At 37.7% G+C, this 20,665-nt stretch overlaps 1 protein-coding gene across 1 annotated transcript in view; it reads right to left on the minus strand.

Annotated features, from left to right (window-relative positions):
* TRPM3 (transient receptor potential cation channel subfamily M member 3) overlaps positions 1–15,488 on the minus strand; it is a 266,636-nt gene extending 251,148 nt beyond the window's left edge. The window contains exons 1-2 of the mRNA XM_062600481.1: positions 15,440–15,488; positions 13,108–13,217 (exon numbers count right to left, since the gene is read on the minus strand). Coding sequence (XP_062456465.1) covers positions 13,108–13,217; positions 15,440–15,485 — 156 coding nt within the window. The 5' untranslated portion in view covers positions 15,486–15,488. The remainder of the gene's footprint in view (positions 1–13,107; positions 13,218–15,439) is intronic.
* Positions 15,489–20,665: the final 5,177 nt, after the last annotated feature.

Genomic DNA, 20,665 nt, shown 5'->3' on the forward strand with positions numbered 1-20,665 from the left:
AGGCAACCTGATCCAGTACTTATCCACCCTTATGGCAACCTGTATTCATTATTTTTTTGTCCTCTTGCTGTGCACCCACAGAAAGGTCTGGCTTCATCTCCTCTGTACTCTGCTTTTAAGTATGGAAAGATAAAAACCTCTACTTGCACATTATTGTGAACCAGCAACCTGACTAGCTTAGCAGCCTCAGCTGAACTCTCTCCAGTGTGTCCATGTCTTTCTCATCCTGGGGAGCCCCAAACTGAACACAGGACTTCAGGTGTTGGATCACAAATAGAGGGGAAGGATCACTTCCTTGAGCCACACTGGCTACACTTTTCCTATTGCATTGCACGATGTGACTAGTAATCTGTTGCTCCCTGGAATAGAAGTCATGAATGGGGAAAGCTAACAACAGTTAAAGAGTAGCTTGACTAGATAAGCTTTCTGAAACAAACTGATATTACTAATATAATTGCCTAAAATGCATTTGTATTTTGCGTTGTGCATGAATTTCAATGACATTATGTTAATATTATTTTCTATTTTCATATGCTTTATTTTACTTTTAATTGAACTTGAATTTTCATTTTGTCAACATTTCTGTTTCACAACTACTTGAAATTATTACACTTAAGGAACCTACTTTTTTTAATGGCTTTTGGAAAAAAAATCCACTATGGGCAGAGATATACTATTATTCAAGTAATCCAAACAAGTAGGATATAATAATAACTGCTGCTCTGAGCACAATATGTTCTAGCAGTTATATATTCACAGAATATTCAGATCACATTTTAACTACCTGAACTAATTATGGGTATCTCATTCCTTACTGAATGTTTGTTTTTTGCACTGAAACCAGTGCATTATGTTGTACCATTTGTGGCCTCCCAGTGAGCTTTAAAGCCTCACAGCAGAAAGCAAGAAGTGTTTTAATGACAGCTATTTTGAATCTCTGGGGAAGACCTCCAACCTGAGATTACATAGCCCATTGCATCATAGAAACATATAATAGGAAAACAAGGAAGAGCTAGAATTTTAATGGAGCAATTTTGATACAGAAATATTAAAACCTGCTCATCCTTGTGATTTTGATTGAGATATTCAGCTTCAGAAAACAAGATAAAAAACTTTGTTAGAGAAACATTATTTTCAGAGAATGTTGTCTCAGTAGTTTCTGAAAAATCAATCTATAGTCAGGGTGTCTTAACACGAAAATAAGACATTAGAAAGCAACTCTGAGTATGTTAATGCTAGCTTTACCCACTGTATTACATAATAGGTCCTTCCAAAATGAGATTTTACATCTACAAAAGGCCTTTTTAGATGATACATATACTTCTATATGTACTACTATATGTATTCTATATGTATTAATGTACATGTACTTCCAATATATGCAATTGGCATGTTGCATGAGGAAGATATGCTATGGGAGAAGAGCCATAGTCCAGATGCTGTTGCAGTAAAAAACTTGTTATAGTAAAGGGAGTGTGCCACAGAACTGGGCACCAGTATGACAATACTGGACAAGTCTGAGCCATCACAGGGTAGAAACCTTTCCCACTGTTGGAAAGACTTCTGCCTTTGAAATGGTCATTCACTTACAAGTGCTAAGTAAGAGTTAGAATTAGGATGTGGATGACCATCACAAAAATCCAGTTATCAAAGGCTGAAGCAGTGTTATATGAAGTGATCACAAGGATATTCAAATAAAGCATGTTCCACAAAACTAGCTTAAACTAGGACATATCTCTTTGCAGTTGCTAAGGGCTAGAATCGTACACACAACCATTAATGTGGTTTGGCTGTAATGCATTGTTCTTTTATGATTGCAAAGGTTGGAACTGCCATGAGTAGGGAGTATATCCTTATTCCTTAAAAAATGTTCATCATTAAAAACAAGCAAAGAAGAAAAAGTAGCCAAACTGTGCTGCTAATCAATTTAATCAATGGATGTTCTATATATTTTCCTGAAGTTATTCATATTTATTTAATTATATTAAATAGTTTGCTTCAGCTTTTCCTCCTCCCATGTACTTCAAGCTGAGAGTGGATTTCAAGATGTAATACAGAAAAAATTTACAGTACTGGTTACACACACAACTATTTCTAGCAGAAATAACAGAACACATCTCCAGTCTTGAATCAAAAACTATGTAATGTACATTATATTTAGCCGGTATTCTTATGCTGTTTTTACTTCAAGCTCTGTTTTCTGGCAAATAAGTCACATCTAAAAATTGGTGAAAATCTCTCTATTGATTTAACTGAATTTTAGTGACTGCTCAATAAATTAATGGAAGTGATCTCTGCCAGAATACTTCATAGCACTGAAATATTAAATTTTTCAGATGATTTGATGCAAATAGTTTGTTCAGTTTCACTACTTAACTTAAAGAATTCCTGTTGTAGTCCCATGCCTGGCAGCCTGCAATATTGGATGAATAAATATTTCTTCTAATTTGTACTCATTCTACAGATATCCATTTTATCAAGGGACTTTTTAGCAATGCCTGAGAAATTCTGAACATCTGACAAAGCTGGAAATTTCTACTATGCTATAAATGAAAGTAACAAAAAGAAAAAACATCCTTGAACATTAGGAATAGCAATCAGCAGCTTCTAAGGAGAAGATATCCTCTGAAAAATGTGCTATCACATTGAATAAGGCTCCCAAAGTTGTCACTAATAAGAAGCTGCACAGGATATTTTAGGCCTGATAGATTAGAGCTTTACCTTTAAATTATTCTTAAATAATTGTATGTATCAAGATAAAGTCTGTTCACATTTAACTTCTCACTAGGATGTCTGTGAAAACCTTATTTTTTGTTTGTTTTGTTTTTTTCGTCCAAATTCGTGCCGGACGAATCAAAAATACATCTTTTTATTACAGAGAAATGCACATAAACATTAAATATCCTCATTTGTATGTAATATCAGCAGCACATCTACCTGAAGTTCAGTTCAGGACTATGCGACTGACTGTCCTCAACACTGAGCTTTAAAATTTCTTTGGAAATGAAAACAGTTAAAAATACAGGTTCCATTACTATGCAAAGAAAAAAAAAAAAAAAAAAAAAGAATATTTCTACTGTGCAAACAGAAAAAGATTGTGCCTCCTCAAGCTCTCCCTAAAGACTGCTGGCTGTTAGTCAACTTACATTTCTGTAAAACAAATTACATTAGAAAGACTTTACAGAAATTTAAAGGAAGGTTATTTAGTCTCTTCAGGAGACACAAATGAAGAAGGGGTGTGATACCTTCTGTTTCTTTATCATTCTTTCTCTGGCTTTTGGACCTAAGATTAGCTTGGCAGGTAGAGGGATTTTCCTCCCTTCCCCTACTGACTTTTCCAGTAAGATACCTGAAGACTACAGAAAGAGAGAAAAAAAGCAAGCAGGAAGGGAATCTCAGTTTGTCTTCAGCGGTGGAAAATACTGGAATAAGCAAATAATCTATACTGTAAGATGACACAGAACGATATGTCATGAACAAGTCTGCTAAACTAGCTGATTTCCAAACACAGTACGAGAGCTTTTAAACACAAAGGCTGCTACATGTGTCCTCTGGGTTTGTAGCTGGTAAAACAAGAAATCATGGACTTCAAAACCAGCAAGACAGGCCTAGACAAACACTTCAGAAAAATATTTCTGATGGCATTGATAGGGTTACTTTTGAATGGACAGCCTATGGAGCTTACTATTTTAAGAACTTAGACAAACCTGTCAAAAATGATGCATATTTAATTCATCCTGTCAGTGGTAATAAGGGGCAAGCAACTTTTATGAGTTTCTTTTCACAGTGTACCCCAATTTACCTCATTCTCACAGAAGAACCTAATGTAGGACCTCTAAAAATTTGGCATCAGTGTGTTTTTTAAGACAAAGCTGGATTTGAATTGAATGATTAAAAAACATATTTGCTTTCTAAACGCTATTACTTCATAGGCAGATATCCCAAGCCTACAGAGACTTGTAGCTATCACATCCAATAGCAAAGGGATACTTTTTACTACTGCTGTGCTCTTCTCACTAACACTGTGGGCAATTTTGATGCCTGATCTACCATCCTTCAGGCTGAAGGAGCACAGGTGGTTGACTCAGTCATTAGGCTGCATGTGGGAAATTATTTGTCAGCATTATAGGCATAATAACCTGGCACCACTATCGCTTCTGTGAGTACAAGACAAGCAGCTAAACACATTCTGGGAGCAATGCAGTTCTGGAAAGAGTCCAGTGGGGAGATGGACAGAGACATAGAAAAAAAATGTTGAGACAGTATCAGTAGTATTTGAACTAGCTTGCACAGATCATCACATTGTTTTTATTTGGTATCATGGAATTTATGGCAACCTCCCCCCACCCTAATCCTCAAGTATTGCCTCCTGTGTATGACATAACTTAGTAATTTGAAGTAATGAGCCCAAAAGTTGAATGAGAATGTATCTGGAAGATATCTTTTGTAACTTGGAAACTTATACCTGCAATCACAGTTAAGTCACTCTGCAAGGACCCCAGGATATCATGTAATTAGCTCATCCAGTTGCAGTTTTGATCTCTATTTCCACTTGCATGCCAACATGAACCTTAAGCTGTTACACAGTGAAACTGATGTGTGATATTGCATTACAACAGGCACAGCAGCAAGAAGTCCTACTAATTTACAACCCACAAAGAAAGTTCAAAATCAGCATCCTTCCATAATAGAATACTATAGTGGTGCATCTGCCATAAATTCTTAATTGTAATGGCTCTGTAAGTCACTGCACCTTCCTTCTGCTTCTACCAACAAGTGAATAAAGATGAGTCACTGGAAGACTATGTTTTCACTCTATCACCTCCTCACTAATGTAAAGTCAGTCTGATGATTGTTTTAATTAAATAATAAAAATCCTAATATTTTCTTCAATAACTTCCTTGACATTGCTAAGAGCACTTTGTCAGATTGTTTCACATCACCATATTATTTGGGGGATGAAAGATATTTTTGATGATGTGATTTTATTTCATGCTTTATTACTGGCTTTGACATAAATTTCCAGAGAGCCCTGAGGACATTTCTTTTTTCACTGTAGCATAGTCTTGTTAGCAATTCAGGTGGAATAAAACCACTCAGCTTCACTTCACGGTCTCGTGGCCTGAATTGCTCACATGGCACCCTTTCAAACATAAGGAACAGTACTGCGGAAGAGCACTGAAATCTGATGCCATTAATATAGGATTCCATTAACACATTAAATAGCATTGTATTTGTAGCATCTTGTTTCAAATGCTGCTGTATGTAGCAGTATTTTAAAATTATTTTTAAAATAATAGTGTCTATTTGGAATTAGACTTATGTTTTCCTGTTCAGTTAATATATACCAAAAATGCTATTTATTATTTTTTAATATCTCTAGAAGTGAGTCCACTAAGGTATCCCTCATACAGTCGGTAATTAGGACAGCTGCATTAGATCCTTAAAATTCAGGTCCTTTGCAGTGTTTCGCATGTTTCGATTCTTGCTAGGGTCAGTGGAAGTTAAGGCCATTTGCCACTTCTTGTAAGTACTCGAATCTGAGAAGACTGACTGACATGGGAAGTAGGGACTGCTTTTGAGACAAGTCCTTTTACATGCAGGAAACATGGACCTCCCTTGATGACTCTCTGTTGCCTCCCCTTCTTCACTCCAGCTCCACTGGTGACAGAGTGGAGTAGAAGGCAAAAACATCTGTATTTTCTGTGACAAGGGAAGAATTGTTAATGATAGGTCTAGATTTAGGGAAAATACTATAAAATAATATTAATGTGCAAGAGGATAAAGACCTGTAGCTGTGGTAAGATCTTTACTTCAGAACCACCAAGCATTTTAGTATGTTAACTGCTGTGAATTCAGCATCGGTTTTATTATCACTTCTCTTTGAAAAGCATTCACAAAGTGGTAATATGCCTAGAAAGAGAAAAAATTTTTTCCCCTAAAACATCTGTTTTAAAAGAAGGAACCCTGCATTTATGCAACCTTTCACAATTTTAAGGACCTCAATCTAAGCTCTCGCTTGCCATTCACATTATAGGACCACTTTCTGCAAGCAAAATCGACTGTGAATCCATGAAGTTGCCTTTAGACATTACAACCACCCAATCTCACAGCAGACAGTGAGGTAGAAAATTTCTGTCATTGTTCTGTGCATTTGTCTATATTTCACTGCTAGGACAGAATTAGGAAAATTTTAAAATAATTCTATGTATGTCATAAACAAAAGTCAGTAGCAGTAACACCTGAAAATCTAAACCACTTTTGCTCTACATGAATCCAGTAGACTAAAGCCTCCTCCTTCAGAAAGTCACAGATGCGTCTATTCCTTGAAAGCAGTCCATGGAAACTAATATATTAACATGACTTCTACAGCAAAGACAGTTAGACTAGGCTTTTTGTCTTAATTTCTCTTTTCCATTTTAATGTTTTTTTTTTTTTTTTTTTTTTTTTTTTTTTTTATTGGAGTAATATTTCTTGTTGTGGAAACTGATTTGCTGGTACATCACTTCAAAGTCAATGATCACTAATGTGAATCACATTCCTGGAACAGACTCGGTAAGTAAGCCAAACTGCTAACAAGTTTTATTTCATCTTTGATCACCTTAAAGTGTGTCCTCTACCTTTTCAGCAAAATGAACTGCACAAAGTAACTACTTCAGTATACAGTAGGCAAAAAAGTTTTATCAGCTTCCACATTTCCTTCCCTTCTCGGAGAAATGATCTGACAGAATCTGTCAGAAGCTCCTTACACATGTATATATGCTCAAGTACTACACATGAAAAATCAACTCATTTCACACGAATACTCATCTTTTGGGTATGTGCAACCCCCAAAAGGCGTATCATTAGTTCTTCAGTCACAGGTAAAAAAGGCTCCTCCAAAAGCCTATAAAAATGTGAAGTACTGAAGTCCGAGCTAAAGGTTGAGCAGCAGGAACACAAGCTTACGTGCGCAAAGGTGGCTTGAGAGCATGCTACAACACCTGTTGCTCCTCTGATTTGGGATACTAAACCAATTTCCTGATGATAAAGCAAGAAATTACATTGCACGGCAAAGCTCTAGCTCTTTCTCCTTTCTGCTATCCTTAAACAATTAAACCTATGTTAGCCGGCACAGACACAAAGCACCCATCAGAAAACAGAGTTCTGCTCTCTGGCAGTCTGGGTTCCAGCCTGCTAAGCACAGACAATGCACCCCAAAAAGTCTGAGTATCAGAGGGCCAAACATGTAACGCCTATTACCATTACCTACTACCACTGTAACACTGCCTATTACCACCTATTACCACTGTACTATATACATGAATGTGATCTTTCTGAATGGAAAACAAGTATCTCAAATTTTCAGTTGAAACCTACTAAACTTGCCCTCTCATTTTGTTGCATTTTGGAAGGTGGACGTGGTCAGTTAACTAAAAAAATAACCTGGATCAATTCTTAACTATCAAGCCATGATACACCCGAGGAGCCTAGTGCCAACTGGGCATCAAAAGACTAGCTAAGAAACAATAATCTTCACATTTTATCTGCCTTGATGCCCATCTACATTTTTGCTCATTTTCTGATTTATAGGGCATAAACAAGAATAAAAATCTTGCACTTCTAGTTCCCAAGAGTGTAACACAATCCAGTATTACCATCTCATGAATATGGCAAACAAACCCACTTATATGTAATTGTAAAAATTATTTCCCAGAAGTATCGTGCCTGAGTTAACTTGATGATTCTCGCAGTGTAATAACTTTTTTCAACCCACTGGGAAAAAAAATTAACTCAAAAACCCACAGCTTTCTCTTCTTTTGCAATCACTTTTTTCTAACAGTAGAGGATTCAGAACCATAAATATTTATTGTTTTCTAAAGAACACTTTTCCTTCTTCCATCATTCTTGAGAAGCAACTTGTTCATTCAGTTTACCAAACAATGCTTTAAAAAGTATCCTGAAATGAAGTTGTACTCTGTAATCAAATATCAATGAGATTGCTGATTTAAATTGTTAAGCAAAATCAATGTGCTATTTTACCATTTACCATGATAAAGCCTACCATGGGTTTACCAGCCTTTATTCTTTTTGATGACTTCTTTATGAACAAAAGTAGCTAAACAAATTTGCTGTAATAGGAGCACTATTGTAATATTGGCCACACTTCTATTCCACAGATTTTAGGATGGATGGAATTTCACACGTGTGTTTTGTTACACTTAAAAGACACCGTGCCTTATTCTAATGAGCTTTTTTTTAGATTTTCATTTTTCTCCTAGGTAACCTTATGCACCCTGCCTAGGGCAATCAAGTAAAAAATAACTAACAAAAATAAGGTCCAGCTTCTCTTTTGGTAAGAAATTTAGTGTCTGATCTGTTTAAGCTTCCAGTAGTTCCTGGAGCTGGATTAGGCAGCTGCCCAGGTTGGATAAGTGTTCTTTGTATTTATTTGGTAGAGCTGAGCAGGCATTTGTTACCGAACCATATGCTGGAAAATATTATCCAAAACATTTTCTCCAGTGAATCTTCTGATTCATTCCATTACTTTTCCTCTGGCCCTTCCAAAGCTAAGTGCTTAACTTCCAAATCTACTCACTGACATATAACTCAAAGTCCATTATACAAATTTTCTAGTAGACTTATTAAGAAAAAGGCTGAGTAATTTGTTGTTATCCTAGCATTTAGTATAGTACTTCCATAGCTGTGCATCTTTAAATCTGTGGTGTCAAGCTTACTGTATGCTAGACTCCTCTTATTTTCCTCTCCTCTGTCTATTCTCAGATCTGTGGGCTTTTATATATTATTCATCCCCTGCCCTGTAGCATGTGTCATAAGCAAATCTATCCCAATCAAAAGTGCATCATCTGCAGTCTCTCCTAGGGCACAGTCTTCAGAGTGAAGGCTTCATTATCATGTCATTCATCCGTTTTTCAAGAGCATAGAATATTGTTCTAAAATGTCTGTTTTCTCCAAATCCTTCCATTTGGACTGGGCTTCCTTTCTTGGGATACCATCTCTTTATATGATGTACAGATACTCAGAAACTCTCTTACATCTTAGGACAAATGATCAGAAATATGACTGCCAGAGTAAGTGGAACAGTGATTCTAAAGTATTCAATGGCACAGAAAGGACACTTCTTACCATTAATTAATATTAATTCTTCATAATAAGAAATAAAGAAGAAACACAGTAATAACATCCTGGCCAAATACACAAAGAAGCAGTCTTCAGAGTTCAAGTGGAGAAATAGAAGCTAAATAGTTGCTGCTGGAAAGCAACCTGACACTTCAGTGACCACCTTGGGAAAACGACAGTTTCTCTTGCCAACACAAAATTGCTCTCTCTGCACATGTGCTCAGTGCACTTCTTAATCCTCTTACTTCACATGGGAAGAGAGTAGATGCTGAGTTAGCATTTATTTAAGCGTATTTAAATAACTAGAAAAAAAGTACCAACATGGGATGTGCTGCAGGAAATATTTGAGTGTGTGTGTGTGTTGGGGGGGAAATAGGACCACAGAATGGCAAGCTGATGACACAAGTTGTAAAAATGCCCTGTAATAATTTGGTTTAACCTGTGATTCAAAGCAAATAGTTCCTAGTTCTCTAATACTCTGTGTGTCTGTTAGAAAATGAAAAATGAAGAAAATAGGATTATAAAACCACTCCTAAACCTGAGGGTATTAGTGAAGTGGGTTAGAACAAAAACACATGCCTGGAAGAAAAGCATAGGGAACAGAGCTGGAGAGCTGCTGGACCTGTCAGCATCAGTGACTAATCCTCATTTATCTAAATCAAATCAGGTCACTGTGGCCACAGCTGTGCCAGCTGTCAGTCCAGGTAACCAGTGCATGCCAGTTCAGCAGGTGGGAGTAAGAGCTTAGCTTACCCGTTGAATAGCACATTTTATTATTTATTTAAAACCAGTCATTTTGACACAATCCCACCAATTCATTAGCGAGTAATATGAAGAGAGAGACTCCAGGAAGTCCTGGTTTCCAGTGTTTATCTATTTCCATCAGTCTACAATCAGGTGCTACATGTAAAATTGAATCCACAGGCTGAGAACTTTATACTTCTCATTCATAAAATAAAGAGTTATTGTACAGCCAAGATACGGAAAAGTTCATATTGTTTCCTATCAAGGAGGCATGTTATGCCACAGTGACTTTTTTCCCCTGTGTATTACGGGAAATCTCTATTAACTCTTATTCTTACGAATTCAGAGATGTATTCTTGAACTTAATGATACTGTTCAATTGCTTTACTCTGGTGGACTAAAAGTGTGAGAAAGATGAATGCAATGTTACATTACGTTCTCTTTAAGCAAATTTACAAAACACATTAAAATAGAGTTTTGTAATCATAGACAATGCAGGCAATGCAGATAATGATAAAATGTGCCCCAAGACACCAGTTTTTACAAAGTTTATGCTGTAGCTGAGGGCGTTCACTGCAGAGAAAGACTAATCAGATTCAGTAATACAATATTTTTGACAAAATCAAAAATAAATAAAAAAGAACTGGTATATGTCCTCACAAAAGCAAATTTGCATTAACATTATTAAAAAACAAAAAACAAACAAACAAAAAAAAAAACTTCCACATCTGGCCACCAAAATGTAAGAAATCAGAAGAATGCATGCTTTTATCCAATAATTTCAAGAGAACTTCTAGATTATTTTTTAAGGAGGAACATAACATATATACTTCTATGTGTTTTCGCATATAGAGATTAATTTCAGATGTATGAAAATAAAAGGATCTACTGTATATCTACTGAGATACAACATTGCATTGCCCCTTAAGGCCTCTTAGTCAATTTAGAAACTGGTCAATTAAAAATGAGCTAAGATTGCACTTGCCTTTCCAATGTTTGAGGATTGACAAGAACATCTTTCTTCCATTTAGAAAGGGTTTCTTCTTTATTTTTTGGAGACAGACTCAAAAAAAGAAAAGGACGCAGACACTCTTCTGATGAGTGAATTTGTATATGTAATAATTTTCAAATTTGCTGAGGAAAAACAGGAAAATATTTAGACTGCTCATCTGGTCATTTGTTGCTATTGTTATTGCACACTTTCCTTATTATTCTTTATAACAGGAAAATTCCTGCATATTGCCAGACATATGTTTTGAGGAATTGGGACAATGGGATCTTGTTCTTGCCTGATCGTGTACTTTGAACATATTAAATAATAAAAGATAAAGGCAAAAAGTACATGTCAGAAGCATAGTTCTGAGCTGATGGTGTGCCCTGAAGTGCTGGTATGTGCCTTTCCCTCCCCGCTCAGGCAGCCCTGCCCATCAGCTCGGCGAGGTGCTGGAGTCCCACCTCCTCTGCCGTGGCCTCTCCCAAGCCTCCCCGCAAGGCTGCGCATCTCCAGTTATTTCCCTGCGCCTCTTGCTCACCCCATGGGCTCTGCTTATCCCTGAAAAAATTATAGCTGTGCCCATGTAAAACCATTTTTAGTCAGCTCTTTTAATAAATAATCAATTACGTTTACCCTTAAAACAAGTGCAATGAAGAAATATCATACACAGGGGGGCAACATTTGTCTGTCAAAAATAAGAAAAGATACAGACTTTTTTGTGATATTCAGAATGCTAATAAAATTCCCAACATCTGAGTTCACACAGCCTGGGAAAATTATATTTTCCTAAATATATTAACATATATTAGTATATGACTTTTCTAATTTGTTCTTCTTGTAGGAAAAAGAAAGAACCTTTACAAGATAATCAGTACTACTTTCTGATTTATTCAGCATTACACTTTGGCTGTATTTTGATTTGTCAGTAGATCTAATGTATATCTTATTTCTATTCTCTGGAGCTGCTCACAATATATCTCCAGGGGGCCATACACCTGGGTCGGAAACAACGTTTTTCTAAGGTAGCCCCTTCCTGCTAGGATGTGACAAATACCTGTCATGATATATAGTACAGTCATTTTGCTTGACATATACAATAATTACATGTACCTTATTTGCCTGGTAAGTGTGCTACCACACCATACACTGCTGTGCAGATGTGTTGCATTACTGAGGACTGACTTAGTTTCAAAGTATCAGCTGTCCATGCAAAATCAAATGGTTATATCAATCATTGCATTCCATTGCACTGTGAGTGTAGCCATGTTTTACCTGGCTGCATATTAATTTCAAAGACAAACTATGAGATACTAAGATGAACTGAGATAACTAATGTCATACATTCAACATAAAAAAAAAATTACAGAGAATGGTATAAAATCCTAATGGAACCTGATTATATTGTTTAAATTTACATTGTATTTTCAAACAAATTAACATGTTCCAAGAGCAAGCACGACTTTTTAAGCTTAATATAACCTCCTTTTTCCTCAAAAACTTGATTCATGATATTTTGCTTTCCAGTTATGTACGCCTCTATTAAAGGTGTAAGTGGGACACGCAGTAGTAGTGGTACTTCACATGCTGAGATTAAGAGACCCTCCTATTGTCTATAAACCAAAGTAATTTTCAAATAATTATCTTTTAGGAAAGGCATGTTTAGAAACAGCCTCAAAAGCAAACCATGCCACTTGGTTTAAACAAACAAACAAAAAAATCATCAGAAAGTTTCACTGAAGCTGTCTGCATTGTCAGTCTTTTACTGACCTCTACTTCCACGTACAGTTGTTAACAAACCGAGATCACTTTTGCCCACTCACATATGGCTCCATTTGCAGCTTGGTGTGAAGTGGTACTATACCTATGGGTATCCCTAGGGTCTGATGACCCCAAACACTAGATAGCAGAAGGCTGCTCACAAACACACACCTTAGAAACTGATTTCTTCTTCCCCAGAAGTTCATGTCTTTTTATAAGCTTAGGCAAACTGAAACACAGATTGTCTCCACCATCCCTTACTCCCTTTCCACGTTTTTATCCATCTCCTAGACCTTTATCAACATGCCAAACATCCAGAACTGGAGTAAGAAACCCAGTTTTGATATCTTTGGGTATTCACAGGGGTTTTAAAGGTGGTAAGTAACCTAGTTAATAATAAAGTTGAGACAATTTCTGAATTAACTTTCCAGCAGCACAGACTAAAGCGCTCTGGACAGATGCAGAATGGTACGTGCTGATTTTCACTGTACCTTAAGAAGTCTGACAGACGGGAGAAAGGCTGCGTGGCACAGCTTCCGAATGGTCCAGTTTAGCGGCCGGGGAGCATCAGTTTGATTCATGACCATCCACAAATTCCACCGGAAAAATCAACCGCAAGCCTGGCAGCGCCTACCAAAGAACGGATCCACCACCACCTGGACATCCCATGTTCGCCCCGTCCGCACCTGCGGGTCCCGAGGTAGGACGGAGGCTTGCTGGGACGCGGTGAGAAGGCTGGCAAAGTGGGTTTGCTGTAGCCACTGAGCCTCCTTAAGAAAGCAACCTCCTGTCTTGGAGCAGTAGTGCTCATGCATACCAAATGTGGCTGAAGGGAAGCAATCAGCCTGCTGCTCAGGGGAGGGCTGCGCCGCTTTAAAGGGAAGGGGCAGCCTGCATAAGGGCAGGCTGCAGCGAGCGCCGCCGCTGCCGCGCTCCGCTCCCCCCCGCTCCCGGCGCGGAGCAGCCAGGTGAGGCTCTCCCGGGGACGCCGAGCCATTCGCCTTGCTCCCCTGCGCCCGTGGGCGAGGGCGCACAGCGAAAAGGAAGGAATTTAAATAAAGCCAGCGGCGGCGGGGTAACTTGCCACTTCTTCCCGAAAGCATTGCGGGGAGAGGGAAATCGGCATGAGGGGAGGGGCCAGCGCTCAGGCAGCAAAGACCGAGAAGGGAAGGAATTAATTCACTCCTGATTTACCGATATAATGGACCTAGAAAGCATGGTTTCATTGATCTGACATAGCACTGGTGTGCTAGCAGGGCTGTCGGTGTTTAGGTGTGCTCTAAAAGCATGTATGCTAACGCAAACATTCTGCTAAAATGACTTTTTTTTTTTTAAAAAAAAAGAGCCAGTCTATATGCAGTTCAGCACAGTTTAATAATTAAATTTACACTCAGAACAATTCTTTAAAAGATGTGCAAACACAAGGTTATGGTGGAGGGACATTTCAAATCTAGTAAAGCGTGCTTCCATTTGAGGCTGTAACTGGCTTTCCAGGCTAACGATGTTCTTAATGCCAGCTTTCCAACTGCATGAGGAGAAATACCCTTTCCACACAATTTTTTGATGAGGATTACATTAGGGAAGAGTCATGAAGAACAAAAAGCAAACATCCTGTAATGAGCTGTGAATATTTTATTTTGCCAGTAATAATCAGTTTTTAACTAGATTTTGGAGAAAACAGTCACTTCACAGGAAAGTTTTAAATCTTTGTCAGCTTAGAAAACATCTGCTTATTTACTTGGATGGTCTTTATTGACCTTTCTGGCCTTTTCAAACTTCATCTTATTCCCCATATTACAAATGCTGTTTCTCTATTTATAATTTACTCATTATTATTACTGTATTCATCAGTAAAAGCTGAAAAATTCTCCAAAAAGGGGGAAAGGAAAAAGGGGAAGGTATTAAAAAATTGTTTCCATGATGCTACGCTTTTTTTTCTTTTTTTTTTTTTTTTTTTTCTAAAGACCCATAGCTCTGGGAAGAATGGGGAAACTCATTACTTTAGTCAACGCATTATACCTTCCAGGAACCTAAACCCTAAAACCATCTAAATTATCCAAGTGGAGCATCAGGATTAGTGTTTACATCATGGTCTTCCATTCTAGAGGAATCCTGGTTATTGTACGTACAAGCTGACAAATACTGAAGTGCAGGTGCAAGGAGCTCATGTGCATCAAGGTGGAAGCCCAGTACTTTCATGCTTCTTTTGAACATAGCCATACCAGTCAGTTCCACCTCACTGTATCCTCATGAAAAGCATATGAAAGTTGTGATTCTACTTTAATATTGGATAAAACATTCTTGTGTCCTGCACAGAATGGCCCAGAACAGTGCAAGGCTGATTATGCACCAGAAGAGCTCCTTCACTGGTTTTGCTCTAATGTATATTGCAAAATAAAAAACTGCAAACCTACAGAGAGCATGTAGTGGGATGTCCACAGAAGAAAAAAAGGCAGAAAACCAAAAGTCATTCCCTTGTGACAAAATCTGTGCCAAAGCAGATAAATTTTTGGTTATGACTGGGCAACTAGTTTAAATTATGCATATTTAAATGCCTTCTGTGCTGAGCTTTGGATGTATTTGTTTTACAAAAGAAGGCAAAAAATGCTGCTGATAATGAAGCAGAGCGTGACTAGGTAAATACGATTTTCTGAAACTACTGAAAAGGCGAATTAAGTTGAAGAAAAAATAATCCTGATTGTAAATAGTGTACCGCTTAACATGTGTGTGGACTGATAACTTTGCTCACTCATGAAGGTAATAATGTATAGGAAATACCCAATGATTAAGCTTTTAGGGTTCACAGAAAAAAGCAAGTAAAGTACCCAAATACATCAGAAACAAACACTCTCAACACACCCAAAACCATGGTCCCATAGTCTGATAACTTTTCTATACCCTTGAAGAGCAGGAAAGAGTTTCTTTGGAAGCATACTGGATTCACCATTACCTTGACCTTTGCACATCAGTTTTGCGTTGGACATCTGCTATAAACTTGAGTGTTCAGTCTGTGTGCTAATCACAAAGAAGATGACAGAAAAATCATAGCCTGCTGCCTTTTTTTCCAATGAGTAGACCAACAAATCTCTGAGGATGTTATAGAGCTGAAGACAATAAAGAAACATAACACATAGTTTTAATAAACTAAAAATAGTGATCTCAATGTATCTTCCAGCTTCGATAGAGCTTCCCATCTTTGAGCTGGAGCTCTATCATTGCCTTCTTCTGCAAACAGCACCTTGAGACCATAGCTTTGATGTATTGCAGTATTTAATATACATCAACTTGCTTTCATAGGCCTATTTTCCATGGCCTTGTGCCTCGTGTAGTCATTTGTATTTGCAGATAGTGAGTGTAGGAATAGCTTCCTACAATGGCAGCAAGGAAGCCCTGGCATACAGGGTGCTACCCTGATCTCTGAGTCCTTTGGTGACTCTGCATAGACCATTTAATCTCCTCTCTTCATCTTAATTTTAATTCATTTTAACTTTAATGTACATCTTTTATCTGTAAAGAATACTGCATAAATTTGAAAATGGACAAGTAAGGAGATTTTTTACTTTGATGTCTTACTAATTTCAGGTAAGTATAAGTATGAAGGGTTAGGGAACAAGTAATCAAATTCTGAAAACCTTATTTGCTGAGGTGTTGACAACAACTGGTTAAAATATATAATAAAAAAATTAGGGAGTGGAATTTTTTCAGTTTGTTCAGTGGGGCTTTGTATCACTTCAGTGAAAAAGTCAGAATTTGAAGCTCTTATTCTGTCAAGTTAGAAAAGCAAGTGCTCAGCTTTTCTAAAATCTGAGGTCCATTAGGAGACCATACATAAGGATGTAGCAATCCCACTAGGATTTGAATTCCTACTCTATTAGAGCTGAAAGAGAGAGCTGCCACTTTCAGATTAAAACACTTCCCCCAAGCATGCTCAGTGCACCATCAACATTCACATCTGGTTCTTTGTCTCTTGCCAAGGTGCAGCTCTGAAACAATAGGAAAGCAGAAGAAATAGAAGGCATATTCTGGGGATGCCTGCAGATAGAAAGAATCTATGCTCCTTAAACCTATTGTTCTTAGAAAGCATTTTTAGGAGCATTTAGGAGAAATCTCTGCAGATTTCTGCTATCTAACAGATAATAATCCTATCTTTAGAAAGCTCTGATACAGTAAACTTTAACACCTTTGGGAATGCTGCAGAATCAAAGAAGAGCTGAGGAGTTCGTAACATCCAAACCACTTCAGCACATCAGCAGTGTCAAACATTTTCAACCTGAGGGCAAACATTCATCAAAAAGATATTACGGGCTGCAGACTCTCCAACCATTTCTCTCCTTTTATTAGTCCACAGCACAAGAAAAATGTAAGTCTGGTCTAGGTACCTCAACAGGATTTGTGATTGTTGTTATTATTACTATTTGTTCTGAGATAGTGTCCAGGTACAAAAACACTAAAATTAGTTTACAATTCTTTTGTAAAATAAAAGAATCTGGATAAACAGAACACACAGAGAGGGCAGCACAAGGAAATCATGAAGATATGTTGGTCAGGGTAGTAGAAAGCAGCCCTTTCTGGACAGCAGCAGTCTAACTGGGGACAAACCTCACAGGGAGGCAGGAGAACTTTCTCATGATTTCAAGCTTGGTGTTCCTGTGTATACCAACAGACCTGGGGAGAAAGACATATCTTCTCCAGCGTGCAGACACAGAGCCACTTTTGCTAGTGCTTCCTTAACTCAGACTTCCTTTTGACCTACCCCAAGGGCTTGCAGAGCTCAGCAGGGTAGCAAATACTGGAAAAATCAGAGCTACTCTTCTCCCTGTTTGCTGTGGGTGGTTATGGGGTGAGTGCTACAGAAACAGCCCGGGGCAGAGGTAGCAGCTCATCATAGCACACATGAGACCATCTCCTGAGACTACAGAGAAAATTAGAGCATGGCAAAAGAGGAAGTAATTCACCAACTTTTAAATAAAGTCAGAGCCAGCAGAATGCATTTTACTATCACAATCAAAAGAGGCATCTTATTATTCTGTAACTTCACAGATCTGTAAATGAAGCAAAACTGAAGAGTTTATCAATGAATAACAGCCTATATTTATAACAGCAATAATTTTTTAAATAAATGCTTGCATTTCAAACTATTTACCTTTGTTTTGCCTAATTGCTTGCAAAAATTAGAGAATGGAAAAATGAGACTATGTTACCAGATTTGGATGAGCTATGCTTAATTTCATGCCCATCAAAATATCTTTAACAGGCACAGATTTTCTTGAAGCGTAACTGAACTGATAATTAATTTATATATTTTTCCACTTCTCCAACATCTTATTCTATTCATCATATGGCCTAGGTAACTTTTTAGGCTGTTACATTTGCTGCAATATTTCACAAATTGTTTGCTGCATGTTCACATCCATTATTTCCTCTCCCCCCAAAACAGATATTATTAATACAGTATACTTATTAAATGTTAATTAAATAGTTTATTCTAGATGTAGTCAGTTTTGTAGACTGTCTCAAGCATATACAAAAATGGTATTATACACAGTTATGAATTATGGCTTTAGGCAACCAACTGAACAACTAGAAAAGGGGTATAGCTTACGAAATGGCTGATGATTTCTGTCTGTTTTCTTTTATTAAGTTCTGTAAGTCTGTGCTGAATATCAAACATCATGAAATTCTTTTTTTAAGCCTCCTGACTCCCGCCTTAAGATTACTTTTAACCAGTCCACTTCAGGGTATTGCCTGGGAAAGCACTAAGCTTGCTATCTCAGAAGAGATCTCTGGGGCGCTGCTGCATGCATACTCTGCAAAAGCCAGGGGAACCAGACTTGCGAGGCAGCAGGTGATCTGAGCAGTGCAGATACACCTAGCGCTTCCTTATTGGATCCGGTTTCTTAGATACTCTGCTAGGTTATTCCCAATTCCAAAATGAGCAATTGAAATGCAAATTCCAAGCTTGAACACATAGAAAACTAAAGTTTGAGCAGATAACAGAGCAAGCACAATTTGCCGTTCTCTCTATGGCTTCACTTCTAGAGCTCTTGGCAGAGAGTCCTGATAATTAGCATCAATTTGCCTTCAGTTGCTCTCGAGGTACTTATAAATCTGCCTACCTTTAACTCTTGAGGCTGCATCCCAGAACATGTATTTGACAAAATATTCCTCTTTAATTAAGGTCCTTTTCTTCTTCCCTTTACTGGACTAACTACTTTGATTTCCTCTCTTTGAGTTTTCCTTGTGAGCCTGGATTTGGCTTTTTTATTTCAACGAAAAGGACATTTAAAAAGTTATCCTTGGTAAGGTCAAGCAGCTTTGTAAAATTTATCTTTGAAAGGGATTAGACCACACAGGAATATAACACTTTTATTTTGGGACTCAAAATGCCCATGGTTGATTGTCACTTAGAAATAAATACTGCATTTTAAGTGACAATCCGTCGTAATTTAAATTAACTTCCAAGTGTAGGCAAGCTGTTAGTTCTGTAACCTCTACAATATATGACAGAAATTAGGCTGCTCGAGCATTCAACTTTATGTTTGTGCTCAAAGTTTCTCTCCATCTTTACCACCATGTTCCTATCTGCACTGTTTAACTTTGTGTTAATAGCATCATTCTTTTCAACTAATTTTTCCAGTTTTGATCTGTAACCACATTTTCACTATCATTTCCAGATCAGATATCAAATTTACTAAATTACTATACTGGTATAATATTTTCCCAGAGACAAATAGGAAGCATTTTCTAGTCTTGGCTGCCTTGGTCAGTATAAATTCAATCTTCGTGAAATCTTCACGAAAAAGGGTAATTCACCCTGACCACTAAGCATTGCATGAAAGACCCAGTATGGCAACTATTTTGCAATAGAACACTTTGCTGTCTTTGCAGCACAGTAAACAAGTAGGATGACTTTCTCATCTCGGCTACCATAGTCCTCCGCAGCTGGAAAATAGCTTTGTCACATGTGTGGCAAAGAATTACAAAACCTCTGTAACACCTTCATCCACCAGGTGATAAGGAGCCCTAGCAAGATAACCAAATGTTTTTTTCTCTGTAGAATTTCTACACCTCAGGAGTTTTCCTGATACGCACTACATGATCAGTTATTAAGAAAAAGTAGCTAACACACGTACCACATCCTCTGCTCTTTCAGTGTATGTATAGATGCTTATCAGAAAGGTAATTACAGAGGGTCATTTTGTTGCTTGCTGACCTTGCTGCCTCCTCTGCCCACCCAGTTCCCACCCCCAGATTGCTGCGTGATATGGAGCATGCATCCTCCACGCCTCCTTTAACCTTCCCCCCCAGGGCCAAAGGTCTTACTCCAGAACGGACATCGCCTCCGCTGACGGAGCCTCCTGCTACCCCACTGGGCTTAGACTTTCAAAGGCACAATGCAGAGCGCACAGCACAAAAGAACCTGAGGGAAATTTATTGCATCAATTTAACACTAATAAAAGCAGTAGTAGCAACCAAACAGCAAATAGTTCTTGGAAAGAGCTAAAATTATGCTTATTACATACATGTTACTAAACATCTAGCCATATATTTGAAATTCTACTAGGAAACCCTTCAAGGGAGTTTCAGACCGCTGGTTACAAATAGCACTGGAAAACAGAACTTGCTCAAGAGCTATAAGCACTTCTCCCTGACTTATTTTGAGCAGCAGTAACTTCAATCAGGCAATGGGAAGATGACTGGCTTATAAAACTACTGATTCTCTGCTGCCCGTATGCAACAGGTATACTTCCTTTGAGAAACAATAAGAGGAACGGGGTATGACTTGGATCTAAAAGCTCTATGAAATTTTTAAAAAAATAACTGAACTAAGGTGTGGAACAAAATTCAAAAATATTATTTTCTTTTCAGATAAGCATAAATAATTCCTGGGAGTTGTTTCAAAATACGATTTTGAATCGACTTCCTTAATCAATACCATTCCATTTTACATGTTTTGCTTTGCTTTATTTTTAAAGACACAGAGCTGATCTACACACATTCCTCTGTATGTGGGCTCAAACACACCCAGTTTTACACCTATATTTTCAT

This window comes from Rhea pennata, chromosome Z, assembly GCF_028389875.1.
Source record: "Rhea pennata isolate bPtePen1 chromosome Z, bPtePen1.pri, whole genome shotgun sequence".
Lineage (NCBI taxonomy): Eukaryota > Metazoa > Chordata > Aves > Rheiformes > Rheidae > Rhea > Rhea pennata.